General features: G+C 37.5%; 1 protein-coding gene across 1 annotated transcript in view; it reads right to left on the bottom strand.

The window, feature by feature from the left end:
* Window positions 1–17,095, bottom strand: part of FAF1 (Fas associated factor 1) — a 175,645-nt gene extending 158,550 nt beyond the window's left edge. Inside the window, exons 1-3 of the mRNA XM_026086933.1 lie at window positions 17,052–17,095; window positions 16,173–16,272; window positions 2,773–2,841 (exon numbers count right to left, since the gene is read on the bottom strand). Of these exons, the coding sequence (XP_025942718.1) occupies window positions 2,773–2,841; window positions 16,173–16,272; window positions 17,052–17,095 (213 nt within the window). The remainder of the gene's footprint in view (window positions 1–2,772; window positions 2,842–16,172; window positions 16,273–17,051) is intronic.
* Between the last annotated feature and the right edge of the window lie 3,392 nt (window positions 17,096–20,487).

The following is a 20,487-nucleotide window of genomic DNA, read 5'->3' as shown; positions in this document are numbered from 1 at the left end:
GTATTTCCCCAAACATCTCACTAAGCTTTCCTGATCAAATACAGAGCTCTGAATTTACTTAAAAAAATAAAAATAAAAACAAATTAAAAATCCACATTTGAAAAATGGAATCCACATTAAATAAAAAACAACTATATGACAGGGTAGGACATTCTCCTTCTCACTTAGAACAGCAAAACCACTGAAAGAATGGGTTGAATTCTTTTTAGACAATGATAAATTTGTCACAAAAACACTGATCGTCCCCAACCTATGCATTCAGGTCACATTTATCAAAAACTTTATGCTTGATATCGACTGACAAAACTAAAAGTGCAATAAGAGAAGACAGTCATGTTCATGTTCCCATTTACCTAACACATTGGTGGTCAAAGGATGATAGAGGAACCATTACCAAAATCATCACTACCTTCTTCATGATTTGTGAATCAAATACTACACACTTTCTTTGTTTTCCTTACAAAGCCCAAAAAATGAAATGTTTTCTTTGGAATTTGAATTAAATACTTAGTACCAAGCAAAAGGAATTTTTTAATTTTTCAGCTGAGTTAAAATACTGTAAGATATTTTGGTTCAATCTAAACCAAGCCTTACCTCCAATTTCTTGGCATTGAATCTGTACTTGAATACTGAATCAAAGGAGGAAGAAAAAAAAAGAAAAAAAAAAGAAAAAAGGACCTATGCAATAAGCCCCTCTGAAAAAAAAGACCACAGACCAGGGATAATTCCTATATTACAATTTTATTTTACAATTTTTTAAGGAAAAAACACCCCTACACTTCTCAAAAGTCATGAGCCTTTCTTCCATGTGCTATTTTGACTTTTGAAATGCTAAAATCCCTTGCCTAACAATGAGATATTTGATTTTCTCTCAAGCTACTGACTTCTTTTCTTACATTTTGCCTTCAGATTTCTTTTGTCTTCTCTCCTCTTCCTTCACTCTTTTGCTTCTAATTATCTATTAGATTAGCATAGTTTGGTTTTCACTCATTTTCTGTTTTCATAAGACTGCTCTTAATAAAAAGCAGCCAGTGTCCTATTCATGACAGAATCATAGGGCATCTTCTTCACTTTTACTCTCCTTTATTTAAATATATATACAACTTAACATTTCCTTTTTATAGATACTACCCTCATTCACCTTCTGTATAGTTTCAAGAACCACGCACTCTCCTGAAGTACCTCCTATATACCCAGTTTTCTTCCCTTTCTTACGTTATATATGCCACTTTCAAGCTCACATTAAGGGTCAGTACTCCTTTTCTCACTGTATTCTACTTCTAAATAATTGTTAGTTCTCATAGCTTCAAATACTTTATTCTTCTTTTCTGCTCATTCTGCAGTCTCAGAAAAATATATATATTAAAAACAACCCTCCTTAGCTGTTCTTGCTATTCTTCACCACAGTTCTCTCAGTCAACCTCTTTTGTGAGCATTTATTGTAGRGTATGTTTTACAATTTACGAATCCCCAGTACCATACTGAACTGATTTAACACTTTGTATTGAGCGCCTTACAATCTGAAGGGAATACATGAGACTATGTATGCTTGCCTTCACATACGTGAATGAAACAAACACTTTAACTTTCAAAACAGTAGACACACTGTCACAACAATCTATTATGAGAAAAGATGTTTTTAATTGCGCCAATCTGTCAACATACATTTGGGTTTCTCTGCTCAAAGACATAGATGATATGTACTACCTCATTCTTGCTCATACTGTGACATGTTGCAAAATAAAGACTTGGAGTACTTTGGCCAACATTCATTTTAAACACAAAGTTTCAAGTGTTTGAAGCACATAGTGTTTGTTTACAAATCATTACAATATTACAATTTTTAAGGTCACTTCACCTTCATCTTTATGCCTTAAAACAAATACAATATTTATTCTAACAAACTCAGTTTAAAAACCCACTACCTCTGTGATATTCAGGTTTGAAGTATTAAAATGGAGCCAACTAATCAATACTCTGGAAGTACAACATGACAGATGGTTGAAATTGTATGCAGACTCAATTTGGGATCATCTTTTTTTTTTTTTTTTTTAATAAGTTCCTGATTATTTGGATTGGTGCAGAGATCAGTCATTTTGAAGGGAAAAAAGGAGGAGGAAGTCAAAGGTATTAACATTTACAGGAAGAGGACTTGGTTTTAAGTTAAGTTTGTTCTATTGTACTTTTCTTAAGGTGTAAAAAAAAAAAAAAAAAAAAAAAAAAGGATTAATGGTTTCTTTATTCATCTTGATAATCCCAGGCAGAGAGTTCCACTTAATACAAATAAGACTGTTTTGCTTGTTACCTTGCTTTCCCACTATATGTCTGCATATTGAGCCTTGTTATAAACAAGATAAGCATAAGAAAGACTGAAGAAATTGGTTTACTTTTCATTTATCCACAGGCACCCAAACCCTCAAAAATTTGTATAGACACAAAATGTCTTTTAAAAATGCCTCCCTTAATTACTCTACATATAAAACTATGCATAGAACTAACTGACAAGGAAACTAAACACAGTATGAAACATTGATTTGTTTCTTTAAATCAAAAAGGCACGAAGAGAATCAGAGTATACCAGGGTATTACAAATCAGCACTATGTTACTCGGCAACGAGGCTTTAACAGACAAGAAATAGTTTGCCCGTAACTTGCTTGCCCCAGCCATAAGACATGCCCAGATCTGAAATAAAGACAATAGCTGTCTCAGCAAGATGGCCCGTCACTGTTAGATGAAGTTGATCTATGAAGTCATTTTCTTAGAATACTTACCACTAAATCCCAGTTATTTTGTTCAAGCAACGTTATAGCTTCGTCAATATTTTCAATACCAGTACAGGCCTAAAACAAAAAAGAAGCAATAAACAGAATTAAAAGTGTTGATCTAAATCAGAATATTAATGCTTAAAATTTAATTAATTCCAGCAGCATGACAGGAAAGGTATAGGTCTTTCATTTCTGTTAGAAGAGGGTAAGCCAGAAATCAGATTTCCAGTTTTAAACATCAGACTCCTGGATGCAATGCCCTATTCCACCAGAGAATTTTTGTGAAACCTTGAGGAAGACACTTAGGAAGCAAAACAAAATCGTTATCTGTAAAATTAGGACAACAAGGTTGTTCCACAAAGGTTTTTTGAGAATTTTACATTCAAAATTAAGAAGCACTCATACTACCTTGAAAGGGACCACTTAAATACTTAAAATGCTAAGTTTGAGATGGCTGAAATATTTTGCGGAAAATGAGAAACACTTCTGAAGAAACTCTGCTGCTTCCACCACCATTTTACACCTCCCCGCTCTCTCCGGGTGTTACACAGGGCAGCATAAGACGCGAAGAAGAGCGCAAGCGCGACTTTCTAATCTACGCGAGTGCCAACTGACTACTGCAAACACAAATGAGCACCCTTGTAAAGCTATTTAAAATGAAGACTATATAATGAACCATTTAAAGTGTTTTTCTTTTAGTTCAAATGTTTGCACACTGCTCTGGCCCTACACTTTGCCTTTACCCAGCTTAAGAAATCTAACACAAGAGCATTTTTAAAGTAGTGATAACATCCAACAAAATGGTATTGTCAATTTAGATTAATTCCAACTGCAAGAGAGCATCCCTACTCAACCGAAACCTTCATCCAGCATCCTGCTTGCTTTTTTTGATACCCATATCTTTTCATCTATTCAACTTTAACAGGCAGAGCATTGCTCCTCATTTTGCCACTTAGTTGCTACCATTCGCATTGAAGGATATCAGATACACTTCACCAGATGGGAAAAATGGATACAGTTAAGTTTCTTTCTGGAACTGATCTTTGGTCACAGTCAAAGCTTTGCTCTGTATTCAAAAACACAATACGAGTTCAGACTTTTACAAGATCTGAAGCATGATCATGTTCCTTTTGTTCCACCACAAAGCTATATAAAAAGAAAGTTTAGTTCATATAAAACTACATAAAAGCCATCAAACTTTTTAACAGTAATAACACAGAGCTAGATAGCAGCAAACAGATAAGTTTTCTCGACTCCAAAGACATTTTGTTGTGTTTTTCCTTCATGTTATAAAGGAGAAAAAGAGGGAAGAGACAGAAAGAGACATACTTTTTACCACCTCACTCCACTCTAAAAATAAAAAAGCTGACAGGTCATACATTTTCCATGATGTGTCTCAATTTTTCTCCCAATTTAAAATAACAAGTGTAAGAAACATGAAGTAGAAATGGAAATCACAAAGAACTTCAAAGTCAATTCCCTCTTCCTAAACTCTACGCTGAAGTTTTCCCCACTCACAAAGCATTACGTGCACTATGTCTAGACAAAATACACTGGTCTGGAGGACCGTGAGCGGTCACAGGACGACACTTTAGAGGTTTTGCCTGTGGAGGGTAGGCAGCTGTTGGTCCATAAGGCTGTCATGGCCACACTGATTCTCTCTGGAACACAACAAAATTTCTTCCTTTGCTCAGCATGCTGTGTTAATATAGAATTTCACCCACTTTGCGTCTGGAGTGTTAAAAAGAGGTAAAGGAAAATATATTCATTTTTCTTTAGAGATACCACTTTGCCTTCTCTTCTGTTATTTATTTTGGGCAGTTGCTTCTGAAGTTAAAAGTGAGACAATACTTTAACGCACTCCCTAGCAAATCAAAAGCTTATATTTTTATGGCAGGAAAGACTGAGCAGTGCAGAGCATGAGCCTGCCATTTTTGAAGTTACAGTAGGATTCATTCTATCATTAAACTGCAATGGAGACGGTGGCTTTGACAAACAGACACAGAGAGAGACTGTACTTGAAAGCATGGCTGCTTCTACTTCTGCCTTTGCTCAGGACAGCATTTTAAAGTCTGTCTCTTTTAGATTACACTAAAAAATTAGGCCAATTTTTCAAGGTGAAATTCAGGAACCAAATTATTATTTGGCAATGAATGAATTCTGCAACCACAAATTCTATTAAGTCCCAGATGCAGACAGACTCCTACTATGACTGTTCACATCAACTGGTTTTGAATATTTATAATCTGCTGGAAGCACAGATCACTGAACTTTGCTTTATGGTTCTGTTCATTTACATTAACACAACTTGTCCTTTTCCCTTACCATGAAAAGCATGTAGCTTATCCTAAAAAAAGAGATGCTTTCAAACATAAGTTGTTGTTTATGATAAGTGGAATTTACACTGAAACAGATTTTAGAAAGCTCATAGCCTACCTCCTCGCTCACACAGTTGTATCAAGTGACAAGGAAAGGCTACAAAGAAGCCAAAGAGTGACCTTGCGGAGAGAAAGCACAGAAGATATTCCTCTAGGAGATATGGGACAGGAGTGAAGATGTGAAAGTTTCTCTTTGATAAAAGCTACACATTAGGATCCAGTGGAATTGGCAGACTTGCCTAAGCCTGCTAGCTCACTCTCCTGAACTCCAGTACAAGATAAGAATTAATAAAGTTTTTTTCTGAGATCTCATATGGGGAGTCTTTCAAGTTGGAAGGAGGTTGCTAAAACAACTCAAAAGGCCTATAAACCCTTGTTTGGCCAGAAGAGATTTGGCAGTTTCCTACATGTTGCTCAAAGACTTATTTTATTTAAGACTCCTGTTTTTTGACCTGCTTACTTTGAAGAGGCCTCATGAGAGATTAAGATGAGGGAAAGACAGTGAACAGTTCAGAAGCTGTGTATATATCCTCCCAGTGCAGCTTCTCACAGTGATTAAAACAAAACAAAACAAAAAAAGTAGGGAAAAAAGGTGTAAGGCAAAAAGTTATAACTTCAGTGATAACAGATTCCTTCCCAGATATAAAGCAGATGTAGATAGAGTACAGTACTAATCATCAGTATGGCATTGATCTGCTGGAAAGCACCTCTGCAGAGAGGGACCTGGGGGTCCTGGTGCACAAGTTGACCATGAGCCAGCAATGTGCCCTTGTGGCCAAGAAGGCCAGTGGTATCCTGGGGTGCATCAGGAAGAGTGTTGCCAGCAGGTCGAGGGAGTTGATTCTCCCCCTCTACTCAGCCCTGGTGAGGCCACATCTGGAGTCCTGCGTCCAGTTCTGGGCTCCCCAGTACAAGAGGGATGTGGCACTACTGGAGCAAGTCCAGCGAAGGGCTACAAAGATGATTAGGGGACTGGAGCATCTCTCTCATGAGGAAAGACTGAGAGAGCTGGGCCTGTTTAGCCTGGAGAAGAGAAAGCTGAGAGGGGATCTTATTAACGTGTACAAGTATCTGAAGGGAGGGTGTCAAGAGGATGGGACCAGACTCTTCCCAGCGGTGCCCAACAATAGGACGGGAGGCAACGGGCACAAACTGAAACACAGGAAATTCCATCTGAACATGAGAAAAACTTCTTCGCTCTGAGGGTGACAGAGCACTGGAACAGGTTGCCCAGAGAGGTTGTGGAGTCTCCTTCTCTGGAGATATTCAAAAGCTGTCTGGACACAATCCTGCGCAATGTGCTCTAGGTGACCCTGCTTGAGAAGGGGGGTTGGACTAGATGATCTCCAGAGGTCTCTTCCAACCGCAACCATTCCGATTATGTGATATGCTTCCTGACATACAGAGGCAAGCCAGCAAATATCTAGACTCCCTGCCCATTATAAAGCAGAAACAAAGCTCATGAGCACTACCACAGGGAAAAGAAAACAAGAATGAGAAAAAGAATGTATATACAATAATTAAGCCATTTGTAGTTTAAATTCATTTTTTAAAGTACAACTCTTTGCTATAATATCTGAATTTATGTCATCTACTGACATATTAAATAGCTACAGTAAGTACTCATACAAAATTATAATAAAAACTCTTTACAATTTGATGAAAACTATTAAAAATGTATTATCTACAATGAATATTTTCTAAAGTGAGTATAACATGTAAACAACTGGATTGTCTTAAATCACAAGTCCATAAAGGTTTTACTAATTCATCACCAAAAAAAAAGTTTCCTACCACACTTTTTGTTTAAATAGTTTCTTCAGTGGAAAACACTAGATGTTCAGCACTTGAAAGCTGAACTACCTTCTGAGGAACCAAAAAGATATTGACAACTTTGCGGAATACATTTTACTCCGAAAAAGCTTTAAGAGTGACAGCTTGAGGTTCTATTTACAATTAAGTGAAATACACTTAAAAGCTGGTTATCATAGAAACAAAAAGTTACTATTTGTAATTTATCAGCCCTGTAAGCTCTACGCAACCTTTTTAAAAATTGACCTTGTTTAAAAATTGTGCACGCCTCCTCCAACAAGAATTTCACATTAAAGTGTTGTTCTTAATTCTGGGCTGTACAGATGACAGATGAGGAGAGGGTACCTGGAATTCAGGGCTCACATACAGGTTTTAGCCGCCCAACTCTTCCATATCACCTCTGCAGTTCAGCTGACTTGCAACTGTCCCTACGCACTCTTGCCCTTATCGACCAGTTCAGCTCAGCTTAGCATAAGAGCACACAGTGAAAGGAGCAACCTCATCCCAGTGGAGGCAGCGTAATTAAGCAAACTAATTCATTTGTATGCCTGCATCCTTCATAAATCATTTTGTTGGTGATTTACAATCTAAAATAGAATCCYACTCATTCCATCTTAGCAATGCAGAGCCATTAGGGTAACAGGAATGGACAGCTGTAAACTAAAATTTTCAATATACAGGGAAAGCAGTTTTGTTGAATAACCTTGCACCATTTTTACAGTCGCTTTTTGGCAACTAGCAAAAATAGTCAAAACATTTCTGAACGACAGCAGTGAATGAACAAACATTACCTATCAATGTAGCAACAAAACAGACATTTTGTTTAAGATTTTCCTCAATATGCTGTTAATGTCATAGCTGTAGCAGACTAAGACTTCAGAATAATATTTCAACATGAAGAAGGAGAACCGATTTGGATACTACAAACTGTCACATACAAATCCCTGCCTCAAATCATGATCCATCACTGGTCTAAGCATAAATAAAATAATAAAACCAATCTAAAAGTTCATTTCCTTTTAAGTGTATATCATACAAGACAAACACACACACAAAAAGTGGTTTGCACCTCATTTACTTTCTCCAAGAAAGTAAGCATTCAGGGTAGCTCCAGGTCTGTCAAAGACTTCTGGAGCAGTAGGGTAGTCACACAACCACCTGGTCTACTCAGGCCCTCATTTTCTTTAGGGAAACAAGTAGGTTCTAGGAGCAGCAAAACTAACAAAGCCTGGTTTGTGAGGGGTTTGTGTCTCACCCCTAATTGCAAGTGCTGATTTAAGCTTTTCCTATGGCTGGAATATTTATAAGGGCTTCTTTCTTAATGGACTTCTTTCCATGTTACCTGGCTCTATTTTCATGAAATTTAGAAAAATGTGATTGGTATGAGTCCACAGGCTCAAAAGCTATTGGTGAGGAGACAGGGGCGCCATAACCATATATACTTCACTTTAGGAAGGCAGATTGAAAAAACAGGGGGATTGCTTCTTTAAGATGCACAAAAGATACAAGAAAGCATGATATTTTGCTCATTTTCATGCCTTCCATTACACCCAGGCAAGAAACAACACCCCCAAAACCTGAAAAAAAGTTAATTTTGCAGAAACAGAAAAATCTTTTAAAATATAGGGAAGTAGATGAGCTCTGAAGAAACAGAGACATCTTTGTTATTAAGCAAGTAAGGTGATACTACCTTAGAAGGCTTTTTTGAATCGCAGAGTTGACTGATTTTTATTTGAATTTATTTTCATAAGAGATCTATTTACTAGAAGGCCTTAAATATTTTAGAAGACAATTCTTTCTAGTATACTCCTAACTCTTGATTTAAGCACCAATCAGCAGATCACATTCATCTAAGACATCACACTTAGAGAAGCAAATCACCACAGTAGAGGCAAAACCTTCAAGGCTTACTGGTTTGTAAACCACCTTTACACATCAAAAAGAAACCAAAGAATTTTTTTGAAGGACAAAGGGGAAGAAAAGGTAGGAGTTCCTTCTCTTCCTCCTCTCTGGATTTTCTCTAAATACAAGATAACGTTTTGCGCTTCACAGCAGCAACAGCACTTTCTTTAAAGACTGTTTTCAGACCACACAAGAGGAAAATGAATGTGAGGATGAGTGAACTATTGGACTGAACTGACTGCATAAGATCAGATTCCAAAGATAAAATTACCGAATGTTAAAATAATTTTCTTAGCATCCTGCTTTTCCAGGCCAGCTAAGTGTACACATTGTCCAGATTTAGATTTGCGTACAGTGAGATTTCACAGCTCTTCACTTTTTTTGGTAGCTTTACAGATTAACCAACACCCTAGTCAGATACTGTTGGAGAGCTTACCCTTGGAAAGCTCTACATCTGTCCGTTAGGGGTCTTTTTAGTTAACTGACACAGTAACCTTTATCACTGTTATACAGAAACAGTAAGTAGCTATTAAGGAAATAATTCAATAGAAGAAAAGCTGCAGGGCAGACAGAATTCAAGACACTTAAGATGAACCTAGGAGGTGCTTCCAGAAAGCTGTAGTGCAGGACGGTAGACTTGCTCTTCTAAATCACTCGCAGGGTGGTCTGACCCTGGCAGCCGTAACAGCTGGATTTGGATTTTGAGACCCTCTGTGACCCCCAGCCCAACAGCAAAGGCTTCAGCCTACCTCCACATCACAGGAAAGCAGCTGACTTCCCCATCTGGCAGCAGCTGCCGTTAAAATGCTCCCTCCTGCACCTGCCGCAGAGATCCAGGCAGTTGTTACGCAGGGAAGCTGGACGGGACAACTGCTGCGCCCAACACAGAGAAGCGGGCTGTTACTTCTCCTGCAGAAGCTGGGAAAGCAACAAACAGCTGCTGCTGACTCAAATACCGAGACAGGCGCCCGTTGCCCTGCTGGATAGCGGGTGGCAGTTGTTGCACAGAAGCTGGGAGCCTAGAAGAATTTTGCAGAACAGGTTCTGGCCCATGAAAACCATGTGGGTAGATGTCACTGAATTTCACAGTGCATTGCTCTCTCTCCTGTAGAAGTCAACTGGAAAAAAAAAGCTCATTTGCACCCAACTAGTTTCCAGAGGCACTTTGCAGTTAACATCCTCAGCTAGAACCTCCTGCAKTAATCCAGAAGAGATGGAAATACAGGTACCATACTTAGTCCATTAAATAAAAAGGATAAAATTGGAGCCATAGCTTCAAGTACCCAGAGCAGCAACAAACGTGGACATCTGATCTGCAGGGCAGAATCATAACAGTTGTCAACTACAGACTTGCTCCTCACACTAACATCACATTCATCTGTCTCAGGATAAGATTAAGCTAATGTCATTCAATCTGATGCCTATTCCTCAAATACTGAAACAGCTGATACAGACTCTCCTGTGCTGGATGAAAAAGGGGAAAGAGCTTTCAGTCATGAGCATTTTGTTTCCACTGTAGCCCAGTGCATCTTTTTAATATTTTTATAAAACTACAGTGTCCCAAGAAAAAAAACACATTAAGGCACTACGAGATTCGACAGGTGAGAACAGATGGGAAGAAAAGCTTTCATTCATTCCTTGGGATCTCCCAACAAAAAACTCGGAAAGCCAGTGTAATGCATCTTCATTCACTGCAACTGCACAAGCAGTAGTTTATGAAATGTTTAGTTTTAAAGTTACCTGGTAAGTTTTATTATTAGATACAGCAATGCAACTGGAGCTATCTCTATTCCATAATGATATACGAGTTTTAAACAGAAATTGAAAACACTGGCAGAGAACAAATATTGTTAAAACAGATTCACTATCCCTTCAGTAACTCACTCATCAAAAGACAGGAGAGACCAAGAGCATGAAAAACTCTTTTTGAGCACAGACCATAAAACTGTTCAGAAAGTTGGCAGAATTCTCAGTCTTGAGGTCAGCAGCTTGAATAACTCATAGCTGTTTTTAATAACACAGAGGATATTTCTTACATTTCACATGCTACCACCTTACATATTTCTCCTCCAAAATAACCAAAATTTAGTTTGCCATTTTATTTGTTCCTTCAATCGCAGCAAGACAGCTCAGTTCACAGACACACTTAGGCAGAACCTGATAGGAAGCCGAAGTTCAAAGATAGAGAGTCTAGAACCTCTCTGGGCAGCTTGTTCCAGTGTTAGACCACCTTCACTAGGAAGAATCTTTTTATTATCTCTAACTAATATATCATGTCTTTTTTTGGACTAGAGGGACCAAAACTGAACACAGCACTCCTGGTAGTATTGGTCTCACTAGTACCGAATAAAAGGGAAAACTAATTCCTCAGTTTCCTGGCTAAGCTCTTACTAACGCACCCCAGTATGCAGCTATTACCAGATTTAGGTTCCATGTATATATAACTCCTCTCTCGCCCAAAAAGAGATTCAGCATATTCAGACACTGAGAACAGAGACTTTTTTGGTACCTCAGCATCTCTCATCCCAAAGTCCCATCGGCCTCAGGACAACCTTCACTGACTGCAGCACCACCTACATACAGGCTCCTCTTTGGTATTTCCTGTAATTCCAACCTTGCAACCACCCTACTGACGCAGTAAGACTATTCTTATTTTGACTCATCTGTGGTTATTAAATTTACTTTTACTTCTTTCTGTTTTAGACAAACATTAAAAAAAAGAAAAGAAAAGAAAAAACCCAGGCATATCAACTGAGACACAAACTGAAAGGTCACCTACTACAAGCATCGAAACAAAGAGATAAGAATGCTTCTCTGTTTTTACAAACTCGGAAGACCATCTGGTAACAATTAGGCAGACTCACCAGCTGTTCATTTAACAAGAACAAATTAGTACACTTACCAGTATCAGAAATCTCAGAAGGATTTAGGTATACATGCCAGGCTAAAGTTTTGCCCAGTGCATTTCAACGCCCACCCCCAACTATTCACAAACTTCATCACTGTACTATCCGAACACCACCTTAAACAAAACTCTCAAGCGAGGAAGCATTAGCTCCATTTTACAGAAGGATCAGGGAGCAACAAAATAAATAATGGTATTTTTGAAGGTCACACAGAATATTTCTACTTACTAGTTTACAAGCAGATGAGAGTGGACTTTGCCCATGCTCTGAGATGACTTATGAACAAAGCAAGCAGGGTACAAAGTCTAAACTAGTAGTGTGAAGTTCTAACCACTTCGTAGCAGAGCTAGCTAACTTGGCACCACACTAACCACTTTCAGATGGTTTCCAGTCCACTCTGGACACTCTCAAGACTCTGGAGCAAATTCTGCTTCCAGAATACCACAAAGGCACATCCCTAGGAAGTTCATGAGCTGAGCCAAGACATGAACTCTAGTTTCCCAAGTCCCATTTTAATATTCAAGCATTTAAGCCACATGTTCTCTGCACTACATTCAGTTTGAGCACTGCTCTTGGTATTAAAAAGCAAAACAAAACAAAAGTTAGTGCCCATTAATTAGCTCTCTGGACTACTAAACCTGCCTGCCTTTCCAGACAAGTCTGATTTCTGTACCATGAGAATTAGTAGAAATTCTAATAAAGTATATAAGTTAGCATGCACATGAATACATATAGCGTACTGAGAAAAAGGCAACACTGCTTTCATAGAGCAGACTCACATATCACAAAGCTATTCAGTCCTATGAAGGACTCAGTCAGCTGAAGAACTCAAGACCTACTCAAACTGATACAGTTTATTTTCAAAAGTCTTACAACAAATTCCAGCATCAGATTCTTAAAGTGTTGACTTCCAGAAACAAGGATGGGTTAATCCATTCAGATCCCGTTTCTTACGGTTCTTTCCTAAGGCTCGGCCACTAGCCACTGCTGGAGATTAGACACTAGGCAAGCTGGCTCCTTGATCCGAGCTGATATGGCAGCTCTGATATTTGCTCACACAAACAACCTGACCTTTAAAAAAAATAGAGATGACTCAGCTTCAGAGTTCTTGTCTTTACAAATTGTTTCCTGCCATAGGTAAAATATGAAATCTATATAAAATAACTCTGAAGGGCTAATGTATTCTGGTTTAGTTTAAAAACACCTCTTACTTCAATAAAGCTGAAGTTTGTATCTTTTGAAATTGTTACTGCTCCCACAGAACGAAGACCTGCTCAACCAGTCAGGCATAGAGGACCAGCAGATGATTACTCTGACAGAACAAATAACATATAATCCATGTATTAGGGCTCTGGTTTCTTCCTCGAGTAGTTTGTTTTTACAATTACACATTAACCTAGTCAACTCTAAAAAATGGGCTTAATTAATAGGTATCAATCCAGCCAGCGAGCACATCATTTCCTTTTATCCAAATGATGAAAGACAAGTAAAATGCTAGGTATTTCCCCAGACTTTTTAGTCTAGTTCTTATAGTAGTTAAAAGAAAGGACTCATTTAATGGCTACCCCACAAATGCACAAACTCATGCACTCAGTAGAAAAATAGAAAATCCTATCAAAGATATGCCAAATAGATCCTCTAATAAGCTATTAACTCTTACTCCTAGTAGAAAAAAAACACATGAAAATCAGGCATGCAATGGTAACTGAACCATACATCCAGATATTGAGGGAGGAATCTAATCTCTTCAGACTTTCCAGCAGAAATGCAAGATTTTTAAGATGAGAGATTCTCAGTACCTCTTAAGACATAYAGCACCTCACTCCCATTCTCATCGTCTCCTTTTCTACCCCTCCTTACATACAGAAATGTGAACTCAGAAGATGTGTTTACTGTAAATGATCCTTGCTTTCCAAGAAATATTGGCTAGACATCTTCGTTTCTATTTTACAAATAATTCTCACATTTTCTTGCAATGAAAGTGTATCCTAACCTCTAGGGGTAGTTATAATCACACTGAAGAAGCTTAAAAAAATAAATAAATAAAAAATTAGTAATATAGCCAGTATTAGTTGTCATGGCATTTAAAAAAGGATCCCACAGCTAACACTTCTCAATCTATTTCAGCAGCCTACTAACCCAAATACCTGTATGAATGGGCTGATGGAAATGGTGACATGAGTACTGTGATGTAAAGAGTCTTTTCAAGGTAATTGAATGAGAACACCACAAACCTCCTTCTAAAGATGAATCAGTGCTCAAGTGGTAAATTATTTAGGTTTAACACCAAGTCTATAACGCACACAAACCACATAGTATCCTCTTTCATCTCCATCAACGTCAGATAATATTTCTAATTAGATATCTATCATTATACAAAAAAAAATTAGCTGGCTTTTCCATGAACAGTTAGTGTTGTTACACTGCAATATCAMGGAAAAATCCAAACTATCATGTTTCTAAATGGACATCATTCTTAGTCCAGTTTCTTATTCCTGATTCGGGAATTCACCTCACATTTTATTTAAAGGACAGAAAGGTGACAAATAAACCAGACTAGGTTTGTGCTGATGAACACGAGCTTTGGAATTACAGCTGAATCTAAAAGTATCTAAACATTAAACTGTTGATCCTTCAAAAATATACAAAGAACAAAAGCTAATACAAGCAAAGGGCTTAGAAGCAGACAACAACAATCAAAATAAACAAACTGAAACGCACTAAGTATACAACATGCTTTTATCGTGCCTCTTGATGCTTCACCCACGGCCAGTTGTAGCACACAAAACCAATTGTTTTGCAAACCAAGAAGCCCAGCTACCAGTTCCAAAGYGGCTATTGACTGTGTCATGCACAAAATTGTAAGTGATAAAAAGCAATAGGGATTAGAGGAAATGCACAAAGTGTAAAATAAGTTACCTCACAGGTATGCGCTTCAATATCCTAGGGTGTCATAAGGTCCCCATTTTTATACTAAAAAACAGTATGTTCCAGATAAATTAGGTTTGTTTGTTTTTTTTAATGTATCCCTCTAATGAGTGAAAAATTATTTTTCCAGCTTTCACCAATTTTTCCCCACATTATTTCACAGGTCTGTTCCCTTCCTAAGGGCTACAGGCTCTTCTCAAGAATAAACTTCCCTAAAAAAAATTATCCCTATTTCAAAAGTTAGCTAAGGATATAGTAACCTAATCCACAAAAAAAGAAGAAGAAAAAAAAAAAAGAGCCAGGTGAAGCAGTGTTGAGCATCTTGGCCCCTATTAGAAACTCAGCAGAGTCCGCCTTTACCTAATGATATTCAGTATGAGAGGAAAAAATAACCTGTCTCTCCCAAACCCTGATTTCTAGCCTAGAGCACTGACTTCCCCTCCACCTACCATGGGGAGGGAGGCAGAGCTTAGCCCACCCGCTTGCTCTGGGAGCTTCTGCTGCACAGAATTCCACAGAGAGGACAGACAAAAGAATCCTGACAGGGTTTGGCATGAGCAAGATGTTGAGTTTATAAAGCTCAGACAGATCTCAGCACATAGGAAAACAGGTATTTAGGCGCTGAGGCAGTCCGTCTGATGAAAACACAGGCCTTCAAGAACTTTAAACCTAAGTCTGAGGACACTCTCCAAAGCTTTGACCGGGTGTCTTTTCAGYGCCTCCCTTGTGCTGAGGAGCTAGTTCTAAAAGAGTTCCCAAACCCTTCCGAGAAAGTCTGCAGAGAAATCAAGAACAGTCCTTTTTGCTCCAACGCCTTAATGACAAGGCAACAACAAATTTTCTATCAGAAAATAAAGGAAATCAATTTTGCTACAAATTTAAAAATCTTAGGGGATAGTTTTCCTTCACTAGTGAGTGGTTGGAACAGACTTTCCAGACCCCAACATAAAAACAGTCCAGAGCAACAGCCAGGTGTACTGAACTCAAATTATTCTTCTTTCAGAATACTGCTGTATCCACCTACCTTTTTCACCCCTAAATTTTCATATGGGCAATAATTTAAAAGTGACAGAGAAACTAAATCCTTGTGTCAACACACACAGAAGAAAGCAATGCCCTCTTAGCAGCCTGCCCTCAAAAACATGTAATACATATGTAAATTCTGCATGTAGACTGTTATAAAGTGAAAACAGCGTGCATAATAGAGAGAGTCTTATACGGGGCTGAAGACGACATGCTTTTCATAACCACCAAAAAGATACTTAAAAAAATATATCATCAGTTATTCAACAGCACTGTTAACTTCTTAGTGAAACTGTAAAAGATTCTCCAGTTCCTTTAATTCAAACTATTAGTTTCTAGAAAAGCTAAAATTGTAGTTAACTCTTTATATATATATTTATTTATTTATGCTGGTATATCAGTGTCATGATCAACAATTCTATAACTTAAAACATGATTATCTAGCATGCTTTCCCACCTTTTTGTAACTGATGGCAATGATGTTCCTCTTTCTGAATTCCTCCTTGCTCCTCCCACAAACCTTTGGTTTTATGAGAAAAATTGACACAAAGCTGAAGCTTGAAAAAGAATGATTTTTATATACACGTATGTATGTGAATCATACCAAAGCACTGTATTTGTCTATTCCCAACCCCCCAAAAATGTAAATAATAATAATAAAAAAATAAAACCTTTCACAACAACTTTCTTTGCTCCATGAATACATATAGAAGAAGAAAACTACTGGAGATTTGCTGTTTCGGTGAAAGCAAGGATTTGAGTTTCACCATTCCACTCTGAAGTCTTCCTACCCAAACCACATCTTGAGCTACTTATTTATTTGGTCAATGGAGATTTTTTGTGGACTTCACACTTTTCATCTGAAGCTTTGTGTGCTAGATGATCTTGTAATATGGATACCCAATAGCTTGTAACTCCTACAATATTCCGCGTCTTTGGCCCATTCTACATCTAGGATTTGCTGCAAGGATAGCCACATTGTATGACCAAAGTTGTCCTATATGTGGGCATAACTTATACCAGCAAAAAATATATTTTTTGCTAATTTCAGTCCCTATCCTAAATGAAACTGTAAAAAATAAATAAAATAAAGTTGCTCATATATGTAAAAACACTTCTGCCAACACTCAAAAATTGTTTTTCATTCCTGAACAGTTTAACTATGCCAATTTACCCAAGTTCAATTAAACTAAAGTGTGCTATTAAGAGAGAAAAAAAAAGTTAAAAATTTTTTTCTTTACATTTAAAAGTTGACTAATATACTCTGAAAGCGACTCTTTTGAAACCACAAGTTTGACAGAGTTATGAATATGGACTGATTTCCAAACATAAGTACCTGAAAGTGTGCGCATATGGGTCAGAGTATTTATAAAACGACATCTGTGCCATGAACTCCTCATCTAGTTCAAATACTTCTATTTTTCACAACAGGCTACCTTGAGAGCCAGGAATGAGAAGGGATCACCACAAATATAATCCCAAACTGTACAGCCAAAGTACCGGACTAAAATTTTTTTTAAATAAAGTTCCTACAGAAAAACATAGAATAGCAGTAAATGATAGTAYATATCAGTGCCTTTTATTAATAAAGTACTTTTTTAATGCAACTGTAAACCTTTAATTAAACTGCCAACTCTCTGGCAAGGATTGGCTTTTATTCTGCAGGTACATAGTGCCTACTACAGCAGCACAACAGTTTTGACTGGAATGTCTGAAGTTTATTATTTGTATCATGCAACAGCCTGGGTATCCCACCAGAGAAGGATGGACATTTTTCATTAAACATGATAAACAAAAGAAGAGCAGAGATGTTAACAAAAATTGTTAGAAATAATATTCCCATATTTCTCGTGCGATTTCAGGTAGGTTGCTGCATTATTCTTTTACCAATTGACATACAATTGCCTTTTTAAAGAAGTTATGCTGCAAACACAAGGTGCTTTTTTTCCTGCATAGCTTTTCCTACATGCCAATGACACTTTGTGGAGAAATTCTGAATTGCATTTAGGAAGACAGTTAAAACTTGTTTATGTGCTTAGCTCCACTACTTTACCTACTTCCACTAAAAACAATCAGACTACTCAGGTATAAAGCTAAGCTTCTGCTTAAACTCTCCTCAGTGAAAACCTAAGAGGGGAAAGTTAGACAGGTTGCTTTTACAGCCTACACGCATGAATACACACTTTATACTCCCAGAGTAGCATACAGTAACCTCATTAAAAAAAGGAGAAGGAAGGAAAATAATTATAACCCATACAGAACAAGCTTAAATTGTTTTGAAACACATTAAGAAAAAGTAATTTTAATAGATGACTTACTGTGTTTTACTCTATACTTAAAGTCTTTAATAAAGTGATCTGATATTTTATATATATGTATATATATTTAAACTAAATATTTTCTCTTTAATATCTTAGAATGCAGAAGTAACTTGTTACAACCACCAGAGTTAAAAGGAAAATCCAAATGCTAGCATACAAGATCCTGTTCCTGTTGAAAACAATGGCAGAATACCTACCAATTTTGAAAAGTACAAAATAAGTCCATGAATGCTTCATAAAAGCATCAAACATTAGTATAATTATGACCACTGGAAAATTTCTGTTGGGCAAGAAAGCCATTTCAAATTTAAAAAGCTTAGAGACCACTGTTCTATCCCTCTTAAAAGTAACTTGAGAAAGGCTAGCGTGAAATGGTGATGGAAGTTTCCCTCCCAGGTTCATTCAACAAAGATTACCTGAACAAAGAGTTGCTTTTAAAGTTCCCAATATATATAACATCCTTCAACAAATACCTCACACAAACATCAAAGATGGCAGTAGAACTCCGAGAAATATATTTATTAATTAAAAGATACAGAAAATATAACAGGAAGAAAAGCATACAGAATTTCTTTGCAGATAATGGTTCATGTTCCCTTTTAAATTCTTGGTGAATGAGCTGTAAATTCCATCAAGTATTTAAAATGTCCCAAATCCTTCACTATTTTGTAACAYTAAAGGTACAGGGGATCTAAAAAATGACTGACATTGTCCTTTACTAATCTAAAGCTTTAACAGAATCACAGTTGACAATTCAGCATTTCAGAATGAAGAGAAGAGAGAAGCTTGAGAATTTTAAAAAGGGAGAGTGAAATATAAAGACAAAGTTGGCTACTGAAATACAAGAGGAAAAGTAAGAGAAGTGTTTTGGGTTTTATATATAAAAGCATTGTTAAACGATAACAATTTTTCCTGGGTCCTGATTCAGACACTTTTTGTCATCCTTGATCTGCAACCGATATCTGTAAGTTTGCAATAATACTTGCTTGTCTTCACAGTACCAGTCACTGCAGTTGCTCTTACACCTTTACMCACTGGTTTCAAAAACCCAAGATCAGAAATACTGCAGAATTGCAAAACAGTATTGACACAAGAAACTTGAAAAGCAGATACAGACTAAAAACTATTTTAAAATCTAATAAGGTTTACCAGCCAGCCATCACCCTAATGGGGTGGTCTTGGGTTCCTGAATGTGAATCTTTTCATCTATTTCACTTAGTTACATGTGATTCCATAAAAGTCCATCTCCAGTAGCACGAGTGTGGAATTGTGGTCCCAATTTCCTTTTCTACAGTGTATTGTTACTGGAAGAACTCCTTTATGCAATCCCAGCCCTAGAACTGAGACATTACTCTCCACACACGCAGGATTATCTCCAAACACAAAACAATAAGGGTTGGTTATAGAAATATTTGCTAAGCATTTTAATAAATGTGTCATATATTCAGATACAGAAAGGGAAAAYATTTCCCTGTTATCAGCTGGCAACTCCACGTGTTATGTCAGTAAGAGCTCAGACACCTTTTGCAAAAGATGAATTATGTAATGTACACTGTCACATTACCTGCAATTCCTGAGAAACATTCTTGTTAAACACACAGAATGAATGGTGACGTTTCTTTTTTTTTTTTTTTTAAACTAAACAAGATATAACTTTTGAAAAGGCTGTTAGCTGGGGAAGTATGTACTGGCATAGGTTTATAACTTGATCCAAGAATATGCAGGAACCTATCCATGCAAGACCAACCACTGCAAATGGACAAAGCTTAAGAAAAGATTCAGATTTTAAAGCAAACATTAAAAAGATATACGCAAATATAATCTGCTACTCTTCCAAGCTGCTTTTGGCACTCCCCACCATTTCAAAATCAGGTATCTTCCACTTGTTTGCTTACTTGCTCTTGAGAAAACAATATAAAAAACAAGCAACATTAAGAAGAATATATTGAGCAGATTAACCAAGTTTCTGAAGGCATGCTTCTCATTGCTTTCATTTAGAGAGAGATTTTATTCTGGGAATAAGATTAAAGAGCTTGAGGTTAGTTTATAGTCTAAATGTCCCTGTGTAGGGAGGAGGAAAGGCAAGCAACATCTTTTAAGGGGTTATTCTTTCTTTCCGCAAACAGAGGTTGTTATCTGGAATGGGGAGGGAAGAGTTTTTCCACCATTACAACAGTCACAGGTGGAAGCAACCATGAAGTTAGTGCTGATGTTGTGATGGATACAGCTCTGCTCAGCATTAATCTTTAGTACCCGCAAGCAACTTATCACAAGCAGCGGGACAAGCTGTGAGCAGAGAGGAGCTTTGCGCCCTCCCTGCCGCTTGCCTCTTCCAAGGGGAAGCTGCACCGGCTGCCCCGGGCCCGGGCGGTTGCAGGGGGCCGGGGCAACAGCAGAGCTGAGGAAAACACCTATTTGGGGGTTTCTTCCCTGTTAAGACCGGGGCCCCGG

This window comes from Apteryx rowi, unplaced genomic scaffold (genome assembly GCF_003343035.1).
Source record: "Apteryx rowi isolate R43461 unplaced genomic scaffold, aptRow1 scaffold_7, whole genome shotgun sequence".
Classification (NCBI taxonomy): Eukaryota; Metazoa; Chordata; class Aves; order Apterygiformes; family Apterygidae; genus Apteryx; species Apteryx rowi.
This window is presented reverse-complemented; position numbering and strand designations above follow the sequence as displayed.